This window comes from Carcharhinus amblyrhynchos, chromosome 26 (assembly GCF_965287045.1).
Source record: "Carcharhinus amblyrhynchos chromosome 26, sCarAmb.v2.hapA, whole genome shotgun sequence".
NCBI classification, from domain to species: domain Eukaryota; kingdom Metazoa; phylum Chordata; class Chondrichthyes; order Carcharhiniformes; family Carcharhinidae; genus Carcharhinus; species Carcharhinus amblyrhynchos.
This window is the reverse complement of record NC_137349.1, coordinates 40938278-40962820: the sequence shown is the minus strand read 5'-3', so window position 1 is coordinate 40962820 and position 24543 is coordinate 40938278. Positions and strand designations below refer to the sequence as shown.

Genomic DNA, 24543 nt, shown 5'->3' with positions numbered 1-24543 from the left:
GGTAGGTCCATTCAAAAGTCTGATGGCAGCAGGGAAGAAGCTGTTATGAGTTGGTTGGTACATGAATTCAGACTTTTATATCTTTTCCCCAACAGAAGAAGGTGGAAGAGAGTATGTCTGGGATCAGTGATTATGCTGGCTGCAGCAGGAAGTGTAAACAGTCAATGGATGGGAGGCTGGTTTGCATGATGGACTAGGCTGCATTCGTGACCCTTTATAGTTTCTTGCAGTCTTGCAAGGAGCCATACCAAGCTGGGATACAACCAGAAAGAATGATTTCTATGATGCATCTGTAAAAGTTGGTGAGAGTCTTAGCTGACATGCCAAATTTCCTTAGTCTACTGAGAAAGTAGAGGATAAAAGCAAATTACTGAAATGCTGGAATCTAAAACTAAAAGAGAAAACGCTGGAAAATCTCAGCAGGTGTGGCAGCATCTGAAAGGAGAGAAAAGAGCTGATGTTTCGAGTCCAGACGACCCTTTGTCAAAGCTGAGAAAGTAGAGGCGTTGCTGAGCTTTCTTAACTATAATGTCAGCATGGGGAGACCAGGACAAGTTGTTGGTTATCTGGACACCTAAAAATTTGAAGCTCTCGACCACTTCTATTTCGTCCCCATTGACTTAGATGGGCATGTTCTCCATTACACTTCCTGAAGTCGATAACTATTTCCTTCGTTTTGTTGGCTTTGAAGGAGAACATAGAACATTACAGCGCAGAACAGGCCCTTCGGCCCACGATGTTGCGCCGACCAGTTAAAAAACAATGACCCTCTAACCTAAACCAAACCCTTTCCATCCATAAACCTATCCATGGATATCTCAAACGCCCCCAAACTAGGCGCATCCACAACTGCAGCAGGCAGGGCATTCCAATCCCTCACCACCCTCTGGGTAAAGAACCTACCCCTGACATCCGTCCTATAACTACCACCCCTTAATTTAAAGCTATGCCCCCTCGTGCTAGCTTTCTCCATCCGAGGAAAAAGGCTATCACTGTCCACCCTATCCAAACCTCTGATCATCTTATATGTTTCAATAAGGTCCCCTCTTAGCCGCCTTCTTTCTAATGAAAACAACCTCAAATCCCTCAGTCTCTCCTCATAGGACCTCCCCTCCATACCAGGCAACATCCTGGTAAACCTCCTCTGCACCCTCTCCAAAGCCTCCATATCCTTCCTATAATGTGGGGACCAGAACTGCACACAATACTCCAAGTGCAGACGCACCAGAGTTATGTACAGTTGCAACATGACGCTGCGGCTCTTAAATTCAATCCCCCTACCAATAAACGCCAAGACACCGTATGCCTTCCTAACAACCCTATCTACTTGATTCCCAACTTTCAGGGATCTATATACACATATACCTAGATCCCTCTGTTCATCCACACTATTCAGAGTCCTACCGTTAGCCCTATACTCTACACATCCATTATTCCTGCCAAAGTGAATTACCTCACACTTTTCCGCATTAAACTCCATCCTCCACCTCTCGGCCCAGCTCTGCAACTTGACCAAGTATCCCTGTAGACTAAGACACCCTTCCTCACTATCTACCACACCTCCGACTTTGGTGTCATCAGCAAATTTACTAATCCACCCAGCTATACCCTCATCCAGATCATTTATAAAAGTTACAAACAGCAGTGGCCCCAAAACAGATCCCTGAGGCACACCACTCGTAACTGAACTCCATGTCGAACACTTACCATCAGCCACTACCCTCTGTCTCCTATCCGCCAGCCAATTCCTAATCCAATTTCCTAAATCACCCTCAATCCCATACATCTGCAATTTCTGCAGAAGCCTTCCATGGTGAACCTTATCAAACGCCTTACTAAAGTCCAAATACACCACGTCAACTGCCTTACCCCCATCCACCTCTTTGGTCACTTTCTCAAAAAACTCAATAAGGTTAGTAAGGCACGACCTACCCTCCACAAAACCATGCTGACTATCTGTAATCATTTCATTACTCTCCAAATAACTATAAATCCTATCCCTAATAATTTTTTCTAAAACCTTACCCACAACAGAAGTAAGACTCACCGGTCTGTAATTCCCGGGGAAGTCGCTGTTCCCCTTAAAACATAGAACACTACAGCACAAACAGGCCCTTCGGCCCACGGAATAGCCTCTGAGAATCCACCCTATCTATTCCTCTCAACATTTTATATACTTCTATCAGGTCGCCTCTCAACCTTCGTCTCTCCAGGGAAAAGAGTCCCAGCTCCCTCAACCTAACTTCATAAGGCATGCCTCCCAGTCCAGGCAACATCCTTGTAAATCTCCTCTGTACCCTTTCAATAGCTTCTACGTCTTTCCTATAGTGAGGCGACCAGAACTGCGCACAGTACTCCAAATGAGGCCTGACAAGGGTCTTATAAAGTTGCAGCATTACCTCCCGACTCCTAAACTCAATCCCTCGATTAATGAAGGCCAGTACACCATACGCCTTCTTGACCACCTCCTCCACCTGCGAGGCCGATTTAAGAGTCCTGTGGACCCGGACCCCAAGATCCTTCTGCTCTTCAACACTACTAAGACTCTTGCCCTTGATAGTGTACTCATTCATCCCGTTGGTTCTGCCAAAATGGACGACTACACATTTATCCGCGTTGAAGTCCATCTGCCACTTCTCCGCCCAGTCCTGCATCCTATTTATGTCCTGCTGCAACTTTTGACATCCTTCCAGACCATCCACAACACCACCGACCTTCGTGTCATCAGCGAACTTACTTACCCATCCCTCCACTTCCTCATCCAGGTCATTTATGAAAATGACAAACAGCAAGGGTCCTAGAACAGATCCCTGGGGCACTCCACTGGTGACTGACCTCCATTCAGAAAAAGCCCCATCCACAACCACTCTCTGCCTTCTGCAGGCAAGCCAGTTCTGGATCCACAAGGCCAAAGGCCCTTGGATCCCATGCCCTCTCACCTTCTCAAGAAGTCTTGTATGGGGGACCTTATGAAACGCCTTGCTGAAGTCCATGTACACCACGTCCACGGCACTTCCTTCGTCAATGTGTTCAGTCACATTGTTGAAGAACTCAACAAGGCTCGTAAGGCACAACCTGCCCTTGACAAATCCATGCTGACTATTCCTGATCATGTCAAACCTCTCCAAATGCTCGTAAATCTTGTCCCTCAGAAGCCTCTCCATCAGCATCACTGAGGTCAGACTCACCGGTCGGTAATTTCCCGGGCTGTCCCTGTTCCCTTTCTTGAAAATAGGAACTACATCCGCAATCCTCCAATCTTCCAGAACCTCTCCCGTCTCCATTGACGACGCAAAGATCATCGCCAGGGGCTCTGCAATCACTTCCCTCACCTCCCACAGTATCCTGGGGTACATCCCATCTGGTCCCGGCGACTTATCTATCTTGATAGAATTCAAAAGTTCTAACACATCCTCCTCCTTAATATCCACATACACAATCTTTTCCATCTGCTGCAAATCTGTAGCAAAATCTCCCAGATCAGCTTCCACTGTGAATACTGAGGCAAAGTACTCATTAAGCACCTCTGCCATTTCTTCTGGTTCCACACAGACCTTTCCCCCTTCACCTTTTATAGGTCCTATCCCTTCTCTTCTCATCCTTTTACCTTTCACATATTTATAGAAAGCCTTGGGATTCTCCTTAATCTTACCCACCAAGGTCTTCTCATGACCCCTTCTGGCTCTCCTAATTTCCTTCTTAAACAATGGGACAACATTCGCTAACCTCCAATCTTCTGGCACTATACCGGTGACCAACAACGACCTGAAGATCAGAGCCAGAGGCTCTGCAATCTCCTCCCTTGCCTCCCAGAGAATCCTAGGGTAAATCCCGTCCGGCCCAGGGGACTTATCTATTTTCAAACCCTCAAGAATATCTAGCACATCCTCCTTGTCAACTGCAATACTGTCCAGTTTACAACCCTGTAACCCAGTGTTCTCCACAGCTACATTTATGTCCCCCTGTGTGAACACCGAAGAGAAATATTGGTTCAATGCCTCTCCAATCTCTTCCGGTTCCACACATAAATTCCCACTGCTGTCTCTAACTGGCCCTAATCTTGCCCTAACCAACCTTTTGTTCTTAACATATCTATAGAATGCCTTAGGATTCTCCTTAATCCTATCAGCCAAAGTCTTCTCATGTCCTCTTTTAGCCCTTCTTAACTCTCTCTTTATCTCCCTCCTAGCCAATCTAAAGCTCTCTAGTGCACTACCTGAGCCCTCAAGCCTCATCCGGACATAAGCCTCCTTTTTCTTTATAACCAGCGAATCAACTTTCCTAGTGCACCACGGTTCCCTAGCTCGACCAATACCTCCTTGCCTGACAGGGACATACATATCAAGGACTTGCAGTAGTTGCTCCTTGAAAAAAAACTCCCCATTTCGGATGTTCCGAGACCCTATAGTCTCCCAGTCCAACCTATGCTTCCTAATTCTCTCCTAATAGCCTCATAATTACCCTTCCCCCAGCTAAAACTACTGACCCGAGGTTCCTGCCTATCCCTTTCCATCACTAAGGTGAACGTAACCGAATTGTGGTCACTATCACCAAAATGCACCCCAACTTCCAAGTCTAGCACCTGGTCTGGCTCATTTCTCAGCACCAAATCCAATATAGCCTCACCTCTAGTTGGCCTGTCAACATACTGAGTCAAGAAACCCTCCTGCACGCTTTGTACAAAAACTGACCCCTCTAAGGAGTTAGAGCTATAGATATTTGGTTATTGTTATCTCACCACTTCACCAGATTCTCTATCTCATTCTTGTACTCCATCTCATCATATCTGGTGATCCGAGACATTACGGTGGTATCATCAGCAAACTTGAAAATCGAGTTGGAGGGGAATTTGGCCACACAGCTAGAGGTATATAAGGAGTATAGTCAGGGACTGAGAACACATTTTGGTAGATTGAACCAGGACAGGACTTACTCAGTTAATTGTAGGGTGCTGGGGAGAGTTATAGAACAAAGAGATCTAGGGGTACAGGTTCATAGCCCCTTGAAAGTGGAGTTATAGGTAGACAGAGTGTGGAGAAGGCATTCAGCATGCTTGGTTTCATTGGTCAGAACATTGAATGCAGGAGTTGGGATGTCTTGTTGAAGTTGTACAAGACATTGGTAAGGCCACTCATGGGATACTGTGTATAGTTCTGGTCACCGTATTATAGAAAGTATATTATTAAACTAGAAAGAGTGCAGAAAAAAAATTACTAGGATGCTACCGGGACTTGATGGTTTGAGTTATAAGTAGAGGCTGGACAGACCGGGACTTTTTTCTGTGGAGCGTAGGAGGCTGAGGGGTGATCTTATAGAGGTCTCTAAAAATAATGAGGGGCATAGATCAGCTAGATAGTCAAGATCTTTTCCTAAAGGTAGGGGAGTCTAAAACTGGAGAGAAGAGAGATACAGAAGTATCCAGAGGTTGGTGAATATTTGGAACTGCCAGAGGCAGTAGTAAAGATGAGTACAATTTTCTCTTTTAAAAAGCATTTAGACAGTTGCATGGGTAAGATAGGTACAGAGGGATATGGGCCAAATGCTGGCAATTGGGACTAGCTCGGGGGGGTTTTAAAAGAAAGGTTCATGGACAAATTGGGCTGAAGGACCTGTTTCCATGCTATAAACCTCTAACTCAGTCAAATTAATCAAAGATGATTTGCCTTTAACGAATCTGTGCTGTATTTCATTTATTAGCCAATTTTTTTCAGATGCCAATTAATTTATTCCAGATTAATGACTTTGAAAGTTTCCTCAGCACTGACATTTGGCTGATTCACCTATAAATGCTGGGTTTACACCCCTCCCATTTTTTAAAAATACAATGCCTTCTTTCAACAAATAGAATGTAAAGTTTCATGGTAGCATATCTCCTGAGGCGATAGTACAGTCTGTCTAAGTTAGTTGGTTTAAGATATCATTGTGCAGTAGAGCACATAATGATTAGTGCACTTAGTGCAGACCAACTTGTGTCTGAGTGAGCACTGGCAACTCTTTTATATGTAACCATGTACAATGCTTGTAATGGCACTTTACTGCTTACGACTAATCTGTTGAAACTTCAACATTTCAATTGATGGGACTAAATCTCACTACAAATCTTCCAATCTGAACATTTGTATCGAGGCTGAATGATATGTAAATGAAGGGATCGTGTGTCTTGATATCATCAGTTAGCTGTCTGCTGAGACTTTGCAATAAGACCTCTGCACAAGTTGTTGGAGAACGACCTAGATCTCATCAGAGATGCCTTTTATTGATATCAGAATGAATTGATTGCTGAAGTAACTCACTCAGTTCCCCGGTCTTTTGCTACTGAGAATCTTGAGGGGAGAGAAATGGCAAACGCTGACCCTTAAGGGACGTATGTTTGGGATGGTGGCGCAATGGAGCACTGGGCTCCGACTGCAGATGTACCTTTGTGTATGTTGAGAAGTTGGAAAGAGTAATGACCCACTCAGTTCACTTTCTCCAGACAGCAGCATGCCATTTAACTGTGCAGGAAAGACACATTTGGAAGCATGAATCCATCGATGAAAGGTGATTAAATAATCCATATTAAAAATCCCTATTATATGGTCCAAAAATTTAACTTGGCACTACTGGTTTCTCTTTCTATCCCCATCTTCACAGCGCCAGGGACCTGAGTTCGATTCCTGGCTTGGGTCACTATCTGTGTGGAGTTTGCACATTGTCCCATGTCTGCATGAGTTTCCTCTGGGTGCTGCAATTTCCCCTCACATTTTGAATGACAAGCTGGTCGAGTTCTTCGATCAGGTGCCGACTAGGAAAATTTCACAATAACTTCATTGCAGTTTTAATGTAAGCCCTACTTGTGACTAATAAGCTTTTTTTAAAAGCTTTCATATATATATTATGCAATATATTTTTAAAAATTGCATTATATATGCAAATTAATGCACATAGTTTTCTTAAAGTGCTGGTCAGGTGTTTCCTCAAAGGGAGGATTACTCCAGGATGCTCTGGCCAACTATGTCCACTTTTATTATTCACCAACAATATTTTTCAAAACCTTTCAGCTGTACACTCCAATAAAATTTTCTAACATGTCCTTTCCTCAAATATGTAAGAACTGTAGGATTTGATGCCTCAGAGCCAATATCAGTCTGACCATATTAGGCAAATCATTTTCCTGTCTTCTAGCACCAATATCTAATATTTTTCTGAATGTCAGAATTAATTAATGCCTCATCTTGAAAATTGTTATTACTTTGTTCAACAACTACTGTAGCATGACTATCAACACCATAAAGGTATGTTCAGAATTATGTTTGTTCCTAAATTATCAGTAGTTGGTGCCTGGATTATCATAAGGGTGGAAGCTTGTGAAGATGAGTGATTAGATAAACCCAGCTTTTATTTTTGATTGAAGGAGGTTGAAAGGCGATCTGATCATGTTAAAACTGAGTGGTTTTAGTAAGGCAAATAGGGGATAGATATGTCCACTGGTGAATTGATAACAGAAGGCAAGAATATATGATCAACGCTAAAATAACAAAAGGAAAATCAGGAAATAGAATGATCTCCAGGAAACAGTGTTGGAAGCTATACATTTGATAGCTTTACAAGGGAAGTAAATAAATTCTTTACAGAAACATTTAATACGGCAATAAATTAGGATTGGATGGATAGCTAGGAAGGACTTCATTTTGTGACTTTTACAGTAAATTCCGGTGTATAATTCGATTTTTGAAACCTCAAAAAAATTCTTCCAAGAATGATGATGTCTTGTACACTGAGTATAAAAGTGGAATGCCAGCATGTGGGTGTGGTTACCATTTCGAAATGTTTATTCTTTTGATACAGAACGGACGTGTGAAAAATGGAAGCTGACTACTAATGTCAGCATTGCATGACATGGCTGAGAAGGTGGGGTTAACTTTAAGTCAAGCATATGCAAAAACATGATTTTCAGGGCTGGAAAAATGGGATCATCATCTAAGCCAGGTTGACAGAATATTCTGCAATTTAGAGTAATTCTAAATCTATTACATTGTGACTTTTATGTCAGTGTAACAATGTTCATTGCCAAGATTACATCCATGACTGAACAAATTAGGTTTACAGGTATTTCATTTGTCAGTGATGTATTGTCCACAAGAGTACCTCTTCATAGATTGGCTGCTGTGGTGTTGGGTCATTCTGCCATTTTCTGGGATGCTTGGCATCTCCCCCTGCAATGCCAGCTGCAAGTTGCTGTTTGTGATAATTGTCTACCTTCAGTTGTAGTGTTCTCATCCCAGTTTAACTAAACTTAAAACACAATTACCTTTTTGCACTAAGTACTGTTACTTCACATCCTGATTTTTGTTAATGTTTCAGTGTGTTAATTACTCTAAGATATCTGTGTTCCAATTCTCTCTGGAGCATTACAGCATTTGTTCAGCTGCCAATGCACTGCCTCCCTAAAACTTTCAGCTTCTACTTCTCTTTCCTCCCTTCAAGATACTTCTTAAAACCTAACTCTTTGTCCAAGCTTTTGGTTATCTGCCCAAGTATCTCCTTATGTGGCTCAGTGTCAAATTTTGTTACTGTTATAGTATATAATGCTTTAAGACATTTTATTATGTTAAAGTGATGTTATCGTTGTTGTTCAGGTATACGCATCAGTAAAAGTTCGTACAAACGTACAGTAAATAATCGAAAAGGCTAATGGGTATGTTGACTTCTATTTCAAGTGGGTTAGATGGCAAGAAGGTTGGTTTCAGTTGTACTGTACCTTGGTCAGATCATGTTCAGTATATTAGTTACAACATGTCAGGAAGAATATTTTAACCTGATTTACCTGAATAATGCTAGATTTTTTTAGAGTTAAATTGATAGCAAATTCCAAGAACTTGGATTATTTTGTCTTGAATTTGAGTGGTGGTTTAACTGAGGTGTAGAAAATTATAAAAGGAATCGATAGGATCGAATGGGGGATTCCAGAGAAAAGAGAGCACAATCTTAAAATCAGAACTAGAGAAGTTTGGGGTGAAGTCAGGAAACAGTTCTCCACACAGTGGTGGAAATACGGAATTCTTTCCTGTCTTTCTTCCTAAGCCTGCTCTCTCATCAACAAAAACTGTGAATATTAACACTGAGTGTGAAATTGGTAGATTTTTGTTAAATAAGGGTATCAAGGGATATGAAACAAAGGTCAGAGGAATTGACGTACGGATCAACTTTGATCTAATTGAATGGTGGAATGGTCAGTTCCTGATCTGCACTTTTTTGTAAAGTTCTGCTTTTAATTTAAATATTTCATTTTTGAAGTTTCAAGTTGAGCCCCAGCCGCAAAAACTTTTAGGATTTGCATGAGAAATAGTACTGTAGATTGCAGCACATAAGACAAGCCCATTTCTTGGTCCCACACATTATGCTTTTGCACAAAGTTGTCATATAGGTCAACCCTCTGTTCTGCTACAAAATATTTTTTCACCTCATGAATAGATGTTAACTGGGTGTAAGGGATCAAGTAGATGATCCAGGCTGTATTGTGTACATGCGCAGGCCTTTAAGACAAGTCCATACAGACCTAAAAGGTGAATGACGAAGATGGCGATCAGTCACACCAGTAATTTGCTTTTATACTTGAGGATTCAAAAAAAACCCTGTTTTTGGAGGCTTCAAAAGTCAACTTAGGCGTGTCTAAGGTACTTTCTAAAGCCATCTGTGAACAGTCTAACTCCAAGAAGATGATGGTGCCAGAGCGAGGTGACTTCTTTGGAAGCTGTGCTCAGCATACCTTCGAATTCAATCTTTTACTCTTGTTCTGTGCTTCTAAAACATCATTCTATGACTGTCACGGTACATTCTGCACCCTCCTCTCTATGAACGGTATGCTTTGCCTGTATAGCGCGCAAGGAACAATACTTTTCACTATATATTAATACTATGTGACAATAATAAATCAGATCAAATTTTTTATTTCCTCGTACTCTGGATTCCCATCAGAGGAGATAGATTAGATGTAAATAATCTATCAAATATTCAAAAAACTTTAAATATCTAAATTAAATCATCTTTAATTTTTGCACTGAAGGGAATACAAGCGTAGTCAGTGTAACCTGACCTCATAATTTAGCCCTCGTATAATTCCAATTAATCTGCACTGTGCTCCCTCTAAGGCCAGTACGTCCTTCCTGAGGTGCAAATGGAGAACTCTAAGCAAGATACAAAGAGAGCTTTATATAACTATAAGAGAACTTTCATCCCTTTGCATTTGCGCTCTCCTGAGACAAAGGGCAGCATTTTGTTAGCTATTTAAACATTGTTTGCAATATCCACTGCCTTTTAATGATCTGTGTATTGACTCTTCTCAGCATGTCATCACACTTTTTTTCTTTGGAGAATAGTTGGGAGATGGTGGAAGGATTCCTGGGCTGATTATCAGCCTGTTGAGCACGTTATGCATGTTCCTTCCATGGCTAACAGGTCCTAGTGTGGGACTTGAAGCAGGAGCTTCCAGCCCAGAGGTAGGGCACATATCCGCTGTGCCACAAGACCTCCTTTATTGTCTCCGAGAAACACAGAATATTCATGGTACAGAAGGTACCATGACGGTCATATCTGTACCAGTGGACAAGGGCTATCCAACCTAATCCCATTTTCCAGCTCTTGGTCCATTGTTCTGTAAATTGTGCATATCCAAGTACTTTTTAAAATGGGATGAGCATTGCATTCTGGGTGAAATAATGATTCCTCAATTCTTGCCCAAATATCTCTGTTTATCTTTAGTTTCTAGTTTCTCGCCATTTAAAAAATATTCTGACCTGTTTTTCTTTGGTGCAAAATGATGATATCTCATTTCCCCAAATTAAATTCTGCCGTAGATTTGCCCAGCTGCTTATTTAATCAATGCAGCTTTGTAATTTCCTATTTCCATCTTTACTATGTTACTAGCAGTATCGTCGGTGAAAGCAATGCCTGATCAGCTGGAATCTGTACCCGCTTAAAGTTGCTCACAAAAATGAGAGCAAAAGGAATTGGAGGTAACTGTCAACATGGGCTGGATTTATCAGAAAACTTTGATACGTGTCTCTTTATTCCTCCTCCCAAATATTTCTAAATATCATGAAAAACTACAATTGAATACAGATTTCTCGGGGACACCTCTGGGCTCACAGCCTGCCAGTTTAAATACATAACCCATCATCCCTAATCAGTTGTCGTCTTCCTAACTAATTCACTACCCATGTTCAATAGGTTACCTCCATTTCCTTGTGCTCCTGGTTTTGTGAAAAGCCTTGCCTGGTTTTATTCAAAGCTGTGTGAGTAAGCCTTTCTCTCTATTGATTTTATGTTAACACCAGGATGATAAGTCCTTTGGCAACATTCAAGAACCAGCCCTTTTTTTTAATGACTGTCATGTTATCTGTAATCCAACCACCAAGAATAAAGTTTTCTCAATCACTTTGCTGCAAAACAGTTTTGCACGATGGCTGTAATAATAATTCATTACTCTACCTATATAACACACTGTCAATTCAATCTTCTTTTTAAAAGCTTTTATTCACAAAGTTTTGTTAGTAGCACTGCCACTTCTGAGTTATAGATCCCAGGTTCCATTTCCACTTCAGGAAAGTCGAAGCTGATACACAAATGCAGTATTGGATGTGCCATATTGTCATAGGTACTAACTTTTGGGTGAAACATTACATTGTTGTCCTGTCTGTCCCCTCATGTGGACATGAAATATCTGCTGACACTGTTTTGAAGAAAAGGGGAGTTATCACTCGTGTTCTGATCACTATTTCTTTCTCAATCAACATCACAAAAATGGATTATCTGGTTATTATCACATTGCTGTTTTGTGGTGTCTGTGTGCAAATTGGGTGCTACATTTACTACATTACAATGGTGACCACACTTTGAAACCTTTGTTTTGTGAAAATCTGAGTGGTGGTTGTGAAAGGTGATGTATAAATGAAAGTCCAGACTTTATCTAGGTACTCAAGAAAGGTGCACAGCAAGAAAACTGAATGCAAGTTTAGAATTTGATAAATAAGGGAGTTTAAAGTGTTAATCTTGTTCCTAAATTCTGCTCTTAAAATCTAATCTAGTCTTATTAGCAGTAACTGGAAAGTACTGTATAAGCAAGTTATTTCTTTCTTGCAGTTTAGATATGGTTAAAAACTCTGAGCTGTGGGAGGTGAGTAGTTAATACTCAGTTCAAGTTCTGCAACCTAAGCAAATGGAATGCAAGCTTGGAACTTGGTAAGTGGGGGAGTTTGATGAAGAGTGGGTGGTGGTGTTTGTTTCCCTTCGCTTTTCTACCTTTCTCACTTTAGGATTGGTTCTTACTCTACTGCAGGGAAAGGAGAGAAAGATACTAATATGGGAAATGATAAACAGACCGTGGCAGGAAGGGACAGAGTACAAATCTATGAATAACTAAGCAGGTAAGACTAGCTGCTACAAAAATAATAATAGGACAAAACTAAAGGCTCTGTATTTGAACTGATAGAAGTTAATAAGTACGATCTGATTGCCATTACGTAAGTATGGCTACATGATGATATAGATTGAATGGCATGTGACATTTAGGAAGGACTGGAAGTTAAGAAAGAGTGGAGGGGTGGCTCGGGTAAATAATGATGCTATGAACATATTAGAGAGGGATGATATAAATTCAGGAAACCAGGATGTAGAAGCAGTTTGGGTTGAAATGAAAAATGCAAGAAGTCACTTGTGGGAGTGGTGTATAGGCCACCTAGTTGTAAACTTGTGATAGGACAGAGTGTTAAAGGAAGAGATAATGGGAGCTTGTCAGAAAGGTACGACAATAATCATGGGGAATTTTATTCTATACATAGATTGGAAAAATCAGATAGGCAAAGGTAGCACAGACAAGGAGTTTATAGAATGTTTTCGGGGGAATTTCTTAGAATTGCACATTCTAGTGGCAACCAGAAGGCAGACTATGCTAGACCTGGTATTGTGCAATGAGAAAGGATTAATAGTTTCATAGTAAAAACTTCCCTAGGTAACAGAGATCACATGATTGAATTTTACATTCAATTTAAGGATGAGAAGAGCAAGTCCAAAACTAGTATTTTAAACTTAAATCAGGGCAATTCTAAGTGGAGCTGGCTAAAGTGAACTGGTAAATGTGCTTAAGAGATAGATCAATAAATGTTCAGTGGCAGACATTTAAAGGGATATTTCAGAATAGATACATTCCAATGAGAAAACAATTCCAAGGGGAAGATACAACATCTGGGGTTAAAAGAATGAGACCATATTAAACTTAAAGAAAACAACATATGTTTGTGCAGGCACGTGGTCGGTCATGTGAGTGGAAGGAATGTAAAGAACATCAAAGAATGACAAAATATTGATGAGGAAAGAAAAACCTTCCTTCTCGATTGTTGGAAAACTCATCTGTTTCACTAATGTCCTTTCGGGAAGGAAGTCAGCCGTCCTTATCTAGCCTGGCTTTCGTGTAACTCCAGATTCACAACAATGTGGTTGTCTCTCAACTGCTCTCCAAGGGCAACTAGAGATAGGCAATAACTACTGACCAGCCAGAGATGCCCGTGTCCCACAACTGAATTTTATATATATATGTAAGGAAAAAGTTAACAAAAGTAAATGTTGGTTCGATACAGTTAGCAAAAGTAAGTGTTGGTTCAATAGAAAGCTGGGAAATTGATGATGGAAAGTTGGCCTGTGGAGGATGAATTAAACAGTGAAGAGAATATGAATAACACCCCAGAGATAGCTGTAAATTCAGAAATGGAAAGGGAGGAAGAAACTCCAGAAAATTATAATAACGAGGAAAGTAAATGGCGTTGAGAATACTACAGGGTTTGCTGGCTGACAAATCCCCAGGCTTGGGTGGACTACCATCTTGAAAGAAGTGGTTATTGAGATAATTGATGCATTGGTTTTAATTTTCAGAGTGGCAGGTAATGACTCGTGGAGTACTGCCGGGTTTAGTGCTGGGACCCCAGCTATTCACAATATACATTAATGATTTGGATGAAGGAATTGAATGTAATAGTTTCAAATTTGCAGATGACACTAAGCTGATTGGCGGTGTGTGCTGTGAAGAGGATGCTAAGAGGCTGCAGGGTGACTTGGACAGGCTGACTGTGCAAATACTTAGCAAATGCAATACAATGTGGATGAATGTGAGGTTATCCACTTCGACAAAAACAGGAAGGAACATTATTATCTGAATGGTGGCAGCTTGGGAAAAGAGGAAGTACAACATGACCTGAGTGTCATGGTGGAACAGTCGCTGAAGGTTGGTATGCAGGTACAGCAGGCGGTAAGGAAAGTTAATGGCATGCTGGCCTTCATTGCAAGAGGATTTGAGTATGGGAGTAGTCCGTTGCAGCTCTACAGGGCCTTGGTGAGCCACATCTTGAGTATTGTGTGCAGTTTTGGTCTCCTAGTCTGAGGGAAGACATTCTTACTATTGAGGGAGTCCAACGAAGGTTCAACAGACTGATTCCGGGAATGGCAGGTCTGACATATGAATAAAGACTGGATTGTGGGCTTGTACTCACTGGAATTTAGAAGAATGAGAGGGGGTCTCATAGAAACATATAAAATCCTGATGGGACTGGACAGGTTAGATCTGGGAAGAATGTTCCCAATGTTATAGGCTGGTTAGCCTGACTTCAGTCATTGGCAAGATTTTAGAGTCCGTTATTAAAGATGAGATCGCAGAGTACTTGGAAGTGCATGATAATATAGGACTGAGTCAGCACAGTTTTGTCAAGGGGAGGTCATGTCTGACAAATCTGTTAGAGTTCTTTGAGGAGGTAACAAAGAAGTTAAATAAAGGAGAACCAGTGGACGTGAGTTATTTGGACTTCCAAAAGGCCTTTGACAAGGTGCCGCATAGGAGACTGTAAGTTAAGAGCCCATGGTGTAAAGGGTAAGACCCTGGCATGGATAGAGGATTTGCTGACTAGCAGAAGGCAGAGAGTGGGGTTAAAGGGGTCTTTCTCAGGATGGCAGCCAGTGGTGTGCCTCAGGGGTCAGTGCTGGGACCACAGCTTCTCACAATATACATTAACGATTTGGAGGAAGGAATTGAAGGCGCTGTTACTAAGTTTGCAAATGATACAAAGATATGTAGAGGGACAGGTAATTTGAGAGAATGGGGATGTTGCAGAAGGAGTTGGACAGGTTCGGAGAGTGGGCAAAGAAGAGGCAGATGGAATACAACGTACAAAAGTGTAATGTTATGCACTTTGGAAGGAGGAATGGAGACATGGACTATTCCCTAAATGGAAAAATGCTTAGGAAATCAGAAACACAAAGGGATTTGGGAATCATTGCTCAAAATTCTCTTAAGGTTAACATGCAGGTTCAGTTGGCAGTTAGGAAGGCAAATGAAATGTTAGCATTCATGTCGAGAGGGCTAGAGTACAAGAACAGGCTGTATAAGGCTCTGGTCAGACCCATTTGGAGTATTGTGAGCAATTTTGGGCGCCATATCTAAGGAAGGATGTGCTGGCCTTGAAAAGGGTCCAGAGAAGGTTCACGAGAATGATCCCTGGAATGAAGAGCTTGTCGTATGAGGAACGGTTGAGGACTCAGAGTCTGTACTTGGAGTTTAGAAGGATGAGGGGGGATCTTATTGAAACTTTCAGGACATTGCGAGGCCTGGGTAGAGTGGATGTGGAGAGGATGTTTCCACTAGTAGGAAAAACTAGAACCAGAGGGCACAACCTTGGACTAAAGGGACAATACTTTAAAACAGAGATGAGGAGGAATTTCTTTAACCAGAGAGTGGTGAATCTGTGGAACTCTTTGCTGCAGAATGCTGTGGAGGCCAGGTCATTGAGTGCCTTTTAAGACAGAGATAGGTAGGTTCTCGATTAATAAGGGGATCAGGGGTTATGGGGAAAAGACAGAAGAATGGGAATGAGCAAAATATCAGCCATGATTGAATGACAGAGCAGATTCGATGAGCGAAGTGACCTAATTCTGCTTCTATGTCTTATGGTTAGGGAAGTCCAGAACTAGGGGTCACAATCTAAGAATAAGGGATAAGCCATTCAGGACTGAGACAAGAAAGAACTTCTTTACTCAGGTTGTGAGCCTATGGAATTCCCTACCACAGAAAGCTGTTAGGGCCAGTTTGTTAGATATGTTTAAGAGGGGCCTGGACGTGACCTTTGCAGCTAAAAGGATCAGGGAATATGGAGAGAAAACAGGAGTGAGATACTGAAAGTGCATGACCAGCCATGATCATATTGAATGATGGTACAGGCTCAAAGGGCCAATCGGCCTACTTCTGCATCCGTTTTCTATGTTTAGTCTATCACCAGGGGCTGATAGCTTGAGAAGCGACACTTCACATTAAAATGGCTGTCCTGAAGTCTCTCCCACTGTTACCACCAGCCATTGGCATGTTTGGAAGAACTCTTAGCTTAACACGTTCCACCTGTTTGGCCACCTTAGTGACGCACCTTCCTTGGCTACTGAGTCCAGCTCTCACAGTGGTACCTCCCTCCCTGCATAACATTCTGCCACCAATTTCTTGACTCTAGTAAACTGATTCCTCGCTCCCTATTCTGACTGAGAGGGTGAAACTATCAGGAAAGATCGCGTAGGGTGGGGCTGTTTTGCATGAGAGGGTGCTGTGGTTCAATTGATCCTGAGTCAGAAAATCCTGCTCGAGAGGGACTTGAATAAAATTGTGTAGTTCTCCATTAAAAGAGCACTGCATGGTCAGAGGTACTGTGTTTTTGGATAAGACATTAAAACAAGATGCCACCCTGCATTCATGTAAAAGATCTGTGTGCACCATTTTGAAGGCGAATAGGGGAGTTATACCCAGTGTCCAGGCCGATATTCAACATCGCATAACAGATTATTTGGTGATTATTACACAGCTGCTTGTGGGAGTTTGCTATATGAAAATTGTCTGCCCTGTTTCCTATATTACAGTAATGAATACCACTATGTTTCTATGTCACTATAGCTCTTGGGGCCTTTATCAAGGGATATGGGGGGAAGGCAGGCACAAGATATTGAGTTTGATGGTCAGCCATGATCAAAATGAATGGCGGAACAGACTTGAAATATCAAATGGCCTACTCCTGTTTCTGGTTCCTATGTTTCTGCAAGTGCTGGGATTGGGAGTTGCTATCCAGTAATGGGACTGATCTGTCTATACATTAATGAGTATTTTTGGAATAGTTTGACTCTTCCAAAGGGGTCTTGAGGATCATAATGATCTCTGAGAAGAGACATGGAAAAAGATGATTGCTTCTGTGCCTGTTGGAGGTCTGAATCTTGAGCCCGCCCCCCAAATCTTCCTGGGCCTGTGGAGGGGAGGAAATGAGGGGAAATGATTATGAATGACAAACAGAGTAAGGAGTTGGGTGGTGAAGCTGGAGGGAAAGAAACGTCACTGAGATTTGGTGTGAAAGCCCGAGGGACATATGGATGAAAAGAAATAGTAGGGAGTGGAAGACAATCAGTCGGAAGCTGTTGTGATTTTATTGTTATTGGCATGTTCCTACTTGCAGTATTTATATCACCCCCAATAGCAGATATGATTCACTGTATGCAAATTCAATCCACTGGGAAGAATTAGCCTCTTCAAATTGAGCCCCAGCCATTTCAGCAGGAGCAGAAACGGAGGTTAGCCAACAAGAATAAAGGAGGAGATTGCTCACATTCGTCTATTTTAGCGAATTAAAACAATTAAAATCAGCTTAATCTGTGTGGCCATTTCCTGTAACAGCAGTCTTCTAAAGCATCTGTCATGAGCCTAATCTTAATAGGCAGTAACCTGTCAAATTGCCTTTCCACTTTTCTTAAATTATATTTGGTTTTCCCTTTCTCACTGTTGAAGTGCTGTGAGACAAGTGGACTCCTGGCACAAAGTGGTACCACAACTCTGCTAATGCTTTACCCATAAAGTATTTAGCTGCTGCCCAAATACTTCAATAACTTTTAATTGTACCACTGGATCATACTCATCTGCAACACTGAAAACTCATTAAGAAGCCTCACAACATAAGGTTAAAATCCAACAGGTTTATTTGGTAGCAAAAGCCACTAGCTTTCAGAGCCTTCAAGTAGTCCCTGGTCCAACGCTGGCATCCCCACACACTGAAAACTGACAGGTTATATCCAAGAGGGAATATCTAATAGGGTTTTGGACCAATAAGTTTTGAACAAGTAATTTCTTCATGACGTGAATGTTCGAATGTAGACGATTAATTAAAAATGGAATTTAAACAGTTCCCATCTTAGATTACGTTTTCACATGTTGCAATACATGCCAAAATAACAAACCATCACGCATCCTTGTGAATTAGCCAATCCACTTATAAAGTTGACAGGAGCAAGGAATGTGGGTATCATTGACATGGCCAGCATTTATTTTCCATTCTTAATTAAGAACATAACATAAGAAATAGGAGCAGGAGTAGGCCATCTAGCCCTTCGAGCCTGCCCCACCATTCAATAAGATCATGGCTAATCTGAAGTGAATCACTTCCACTTTCCCGCCTGCTCCCCATAATCCTTAATTCCCTTATCGATCAGAAATCTATTTACCTGTGACTTAAACATGTTCAACGAAGTAGCCTCCACCACTTCAATGGGCAAAGAATTCCAGAGATTCATCACCTTCTGAGAGAAGTTTCTCCTCAACTCTGTTCTAAACTGCCCATTTCCCCCCCCCCCAAACTTATTTTGAGGCTGTGCTCCCTAGTTCTGGTTTCCTTTCTAAGTGGAAAGAATCTCTCCACCTCTACCCTATCTAGCCCCTTCATTATCTTGTAAGTCTCTATAAGATCCCCCCTCAATCTTCTAAACTCCAACGAGTACAGGCCCAGTCTATTCAATCCCTCATCATAAGCTAACCCCCTCATCTCCAGTATCAGCCTGGTGAACCTTCTCTGCACTCCCTCCAAGGCCAATATATCCTTTTGCAAATAAGGGGACCAAAACTGCACACAGTACTCCAGTTGCGGCCTCACCAGTGCCTTGTACAGTTGCAGCAAGACCTCCCTGCTTTTATATTCCATCCCCCTTGCGATAAAGGCCAACATTCCATTTGCCTTCTTGATCACCTGCTGCACCCACAGACGGAGTTTTTGCGATTCATGCACAAGGATCCCCAGGTCCCTCTGCACTGTAGCATGCTGCAACTTTTCACCATTTAAATAATATTCCATTTTACTACTATTTCTATCAAAGTGGATAACCTCACATTTGCTAACATTATACTCCATCTGCCAGGTCCTCGCCCACTCACTCAGCCTATCCAAATCTCTCTGCAGACTTTCCGCATCCTCCACACAATTCGTTTTTCCACTCATCTTTGTGTCATCAGCAAACGTTGTAACCTTACACTCAGCCCCCCTCCTCTAGATCATCTATGTTTATGATAAACAGTTGAGGCCCCAGCACTGATTCTTGCCTTGGAGAAGGTGATGACCTTCTGCTGTGAATAGCAGCAGTTGTGAGATAAAGGTGCTTCTACAGTGCTGTGGAGAGAGATGATTTCGGGATTTTGATCCAGCAAAAGTAATATATTTAGGACAACCATTCAGCCCCTTGAGCTTGCTATGCCAGTTAATAACACCATGGCTGATCTGATCGCCTTAACTCCACTTTCCTACCTGTCCCCATAACCCTTGACTCCTTTGTCAATCAAATATTACCCGCGTCCAGGTCAAATCTGAATATATTCAGTAACTCAATCTCCAGTGCTTGCTAGGAGAAAGAATTCCAAATGCTGACAACACTGAGAGAAGAAATTCCTTCTCGTTTCCATCTTAAATGGGAGATTGCTTATTTTGAAATTGTGCCTGCTAGTTCTCAATTCCCCCAGGAAAGGGAACATCTTTTCAGCATTCCCTCTTTCAAACCCATGAGCTCTGTTTTAATCACAAACTTTATTAGTGCATTCCAAAGCCAAATAAGAAACCTGTATAAAGAACAAAGAACAACACAGCACGGAAACAGGCCCTTCGGCCCAACGAGCCCATTCCGCCATTTTAACATCGTGAGTTCCCTTTTCCACCCATGACCTTTGTCTACGCTTATGGGACTCCACATTGGAAACCAGATTAAGGGGAGACTAATTTAGGGACAGTTTGTTTCATCAGTCCGCCTAAGAGCACATCTTTGGGGTGTGGGAGGAAACCGGAGCACCCAGAGAAAACCCACGCAGGCATGGGGAGAATGCGCAAACTCCCACAGATACTGGCCCAAATCCATGTATCTGCACAGCAATCAGTGATAGTTACTGAGCTGTCGTGTTGCCCATCGGCTGGTCCAGTTTGCTACTCTCGAAACATCCAAGAGCAGCCCTCGCACGACCCACTGAGTGTATGCCCCTTGTTGGACAACAAGGCGGACCGAAGCATCTGTGGATTAAAAGAGAAAAACAGCAATACCATGCACATCTTAAGCAAACATTCAAGGGAATCCCCAGAAGCTCAAAAGTAAAACAAGTGAGCCAGAAAATATGTTGGAAGGTCCATAGGAATCAGTTGATTCCCAGGAACGTCCCAAAGCTCTTGATCCTTATTTAAAACAGTCTCCTATATCCCTCCATCTCTATTCTGCTCATGTGCCGATCTAAGTATCCCTTAAACAACCCCGGTGTGCCTGCCTCCACCATCTTACTTGGCAGTGCATTCCATACCCCCACAGCCCTCTGTGTGAAAAACCTCCCTCTAACATCCAAATTATAGCCCCCCCACGTCACCCTAAGCCCATGGCACCTCGTGATATTTGTTTCCAATCTAGGAAAAAGCTTACCACTGTTTATTCTATCTATACCCTTCATAATCATAGAACATAGAACATTACAGCGCAGAACAGGCCCTTCGGCCCACGATGTTGCGCCGACCAGTTAAAAAAACAATGACCCTCTAACCTAAACCAAACCCTTTCCATCCATAAACCTATCCACGGATCTCTTAAACGCCCAACTAGGCGCATCCACAGCTGCAGCAGGCAGGGCATTCCAATCCCTCACCACCCTCTGGGTAAAGAACCTACCCCTGACATCCGTCCTATAACTACCACCCCTTAATTTAAAGCTATGCCCCCTCGTGCTAGCTTTCTCCATCCGAGGAAAAAGGCTATCACTGTCCACCCTATCCAAACCTCTGATCATCTTATATGTTTCAATAAGGTCCCCTCTTAGCCGCCTTCTTTCTAACGAAAACAACCCCAAATCCCTCAGTCTCTCCTCATAGGACCTCCCCTCCATACCAGGCAACATCCTGGTAAACCTCCTCTGCACCCTCTCCAAAGCCTCCATATCCTTCCTATAATGTGGGGACCAGAACTGCACACAATACTCCAAGTGCAGACGCACCAGAGTTATGTACAGTTGCAACATGACGCTGCGGCTCTTAAATTCAATCCCCCTACCAATAAACGCCAAGACACCGTATGCCTTCCTAACAACCCTATCTACTTGATTCCCAACTTTCAGGGATCTATGTACACATATACCTAGATCCCTCTGTTCATCCACACTATTCAGAGTCCTAATGTTAGCCCTATACTCTACACATCCATTATTCCTGCCAAAGTGAATTACCTCACACTTTTCCGCATTAAACTCCATCCTCCACCTCTCGGCCCAGCTCTGCAACTTGACCAAGTCTCCCTGTAGACTAAGACACCCTTCCTCACTATCTACCACACCTCCGACTTTGGTGTCATCAGCAAATTTACTAATCCACCCAGCTATACCCTCATCCAGATCATTTATAAAAATTACAAACAGCAGTGGCCCCAAAACAGATCCCTGAGGCACACCACTCGTAACTGAACTCCATGTCGAACACTTACCATCAGCCACTACCCTCTGTCTCCTATCCGCCAGCCAATTCCTAATCCAATTTCCTAAATCACCCTCAATCCCATACATCTGCAATTTCTGCAGAAGCCTTCCATGTTGAACCTTATCAAACGCCTTACTAAAGTCCAAATACACCACGTCAACTGCCTTACCCCCATCCACCTCTTTGGTCACTTCCTCAAAAAACTCAATAAGGTTAGTAAGGCACGACCTACCCTCCACAAAACCATGCTGACTATCTGTAATCATTTCATTACTCTCCAAATAACTATAAATCCTATCCCTAATAATTTTTTCTAAAACCTTACCCACAACAGAAGTAAGACTCACCGGTCTGTAATTCCCGGGGAAGTCTCTGTTCCCCTTCTTAAACAATGGGACAACATTCGCTAACCTCCAATCTTCTGGCACTATACCGGTGACCAACGACGACCTGAAGATCAGAGCCAGAGGCTCTGCAATCTCCTCCCTTGCCTCCCAGAGAATCCTAGGGTAAATCCTGTCCGGCCCAGGGGACTTATCTATTTTCAATCCCTCAAGAATAACTAGCACATCCTCCTTGTCAACTGCAATACTGTCCAGTTACAGCTACATTTACAGCTACATTTATGTCCCCCTGCGTGAACACCGAAGAGAAATATTGGTTCAATGCCTCTCCAATCTCTTCCGGTTCCACACATAAATTCCCACTGCTGTCTCTAACTGGCCCTAATCTTGCCCTAGCCAACCTTTTAATCTTATACACCTCTATTAGATCTCCTCTCATACTCCGTCTTTCTAAGGAGAACAGCCCCTTGTTTTCTATCTCAAATCTCGCTTCACCGACTATTGGAGGATTTAGATCTGAAAGCATCGGGAACTTCACGAACCCCCCAACTAGAGGTCTAACACCAATCATTCAATTGGGATATGATTCAATTTTTTTATTCTTATAATTTTTGGTTTCAACAAGCACAGTTTATTCCCTCTTCAAACTATCCTTCAATCTCCTGACCCAGGGGAGGGTAACTGCCACTGAGACACAGCTCAATCCCAATCAACGTCAGTTCACTTGTAGCCATTAGGATATGTGGTTCTTAACAGCTCTGCCGCTCACTGACCTTTTGTTTCATCCAGTCATGCAAGTTCCTCTGCCTCCTTCAAGCTGAGATGCTTCAATGCATGTGAAATGTTTAAACTTGTTGACTCTGGTATGTGTGTGTGGACTTGGTGAAGGACTAGCACCAGATACACCCAGAATGTGGGTATTTTGATGAGCCATTATACATTAATGTTGCTAAATGTTGCCTTCATGAACCGGACCTCCATACAGGTCTATGGTAGGATTGAGTTGAACTGATTCTAATTCCCCTCCCCTCCCTTTTGTTTCTCTCCTCAGTCAAGGCCACCATGCCTATTTGGGTGGTACTCCTGTCCCGCATCATCATGAAGGAGAAGCAGACTTTGAAGGTAAGTGGGCCTGAGATTCATAAGAACTGTTGAGGGTTTTATTTATTTTTTCCAGCTCACTTCCAGATAGCTTCCAAATCATCGAAGGAAAACTAATGTCAATAATTTTGGATAAATAACTCTACAATTGTAAACTATATTCTAAATCAAATTCTTAATTTGGATGAGGGTGATATGTGATTTTGTTCTACCAGCTCCTTCTATGATATTCTGTGGGAATTTGCGCACACATTGTTTTCTCTCCCTTTCCATACTCTGTGCTGCTCTCAATGAGAAGGGCAGTTGAGCACTTTCTACTTGAACTGGTGCCACCAGTGATACTGCTTCAGGCATTTAACTGTTGGAGGAAGAAAGGTGCACTATTCCAGAATACCCTGGGTAGCCCAAGAGCAGTCCCAGTGATTCTAACTAGCATTTGACTATTTTGTACAAATGCTTACAATCTGCACAAAGAAACCTTGTACTGTTCTCAGATAGCTGACTCACTTTGGTACAAGTACCTATGGGAAACTGATACTGCTTCCATTAATGGAAGGTCTCACAAGAAGTACATTATCTTATTCACGCTAAACAGTTATGATCTAGGCATTTTGATAATTGGGGTCAACTTAGTCATTGAAGTCTCGGACTAATAGAACCCTGCAGTGCAGAAGGAGGCCATTCGGCCCATCAAGCCTGCACCAACCACAATCCCATCCAGACCCTATCCCCATAACCTCATGCATTTATCTTAGCTAGACCCCTAACACCAAGGGGCAGTTTAGCATAGCCAATCTACCTAACCCACACATTTGGACTGTGGGAGGAAACCTGAGCAGACATGGGGAGAGTGTGCTAACTCCACACAGACAGTGACCTAAGCCAGGAATTGAACCCGGGTCCCTGGTGCGGTGGGGCAGCAGTGCTAACCACTGTGCCACCATACTGCCCATAATGAATCCATAAAGAATGTTTATAAACAGAGGTAGGATACAGCATTTTGAATTATGTTGCAGAAGATCAAGTTGTAACAAAGGGTGAACTGGGGCTTTTTAAAATGTCAATGCTGCACTTTCAGTATTAGATTTAAATCGAACATAACAACCCCTGTGGGGAAACCATGAACCAAAATTATCAAATAAAAGCAAAATACTGCAAAAAAAACTATACTTCAACTTTGTCAAATTACCCCCAAATGAAGAAATTACCAACAAGATTTCACTTTTAATTTTTACTTTAACATAAATCAATGTAAATTAAACATAAGTTAATTCAAATAAAAAAGTAAGTTTCACATTAAA

At 42.2% G+C, this 24543-nt stretch overlaps 1 protein-coding gene across 1 annotated transcript in view; it reads left to right on the top strand.

Moving 5' to 3' along the window:
* The window catches only part of slc35e1 (solute carrier family 35 member E1), a 48671-nt gene that overhangs the window by 10135 nt on the left and 13993 nt on the right, over positions 1–24543 (top strand). Inside the window, exon 2 of the mRNA XM_080212692.1 lies at positions 23193–23263. Within this exon, the coding sequence (XP_080068818.1) occupies positions 23193–23263 (71 nt within the window). The remainder of the gene's footprint in view (positions 1–23192; positions 23264–24543) is intronic.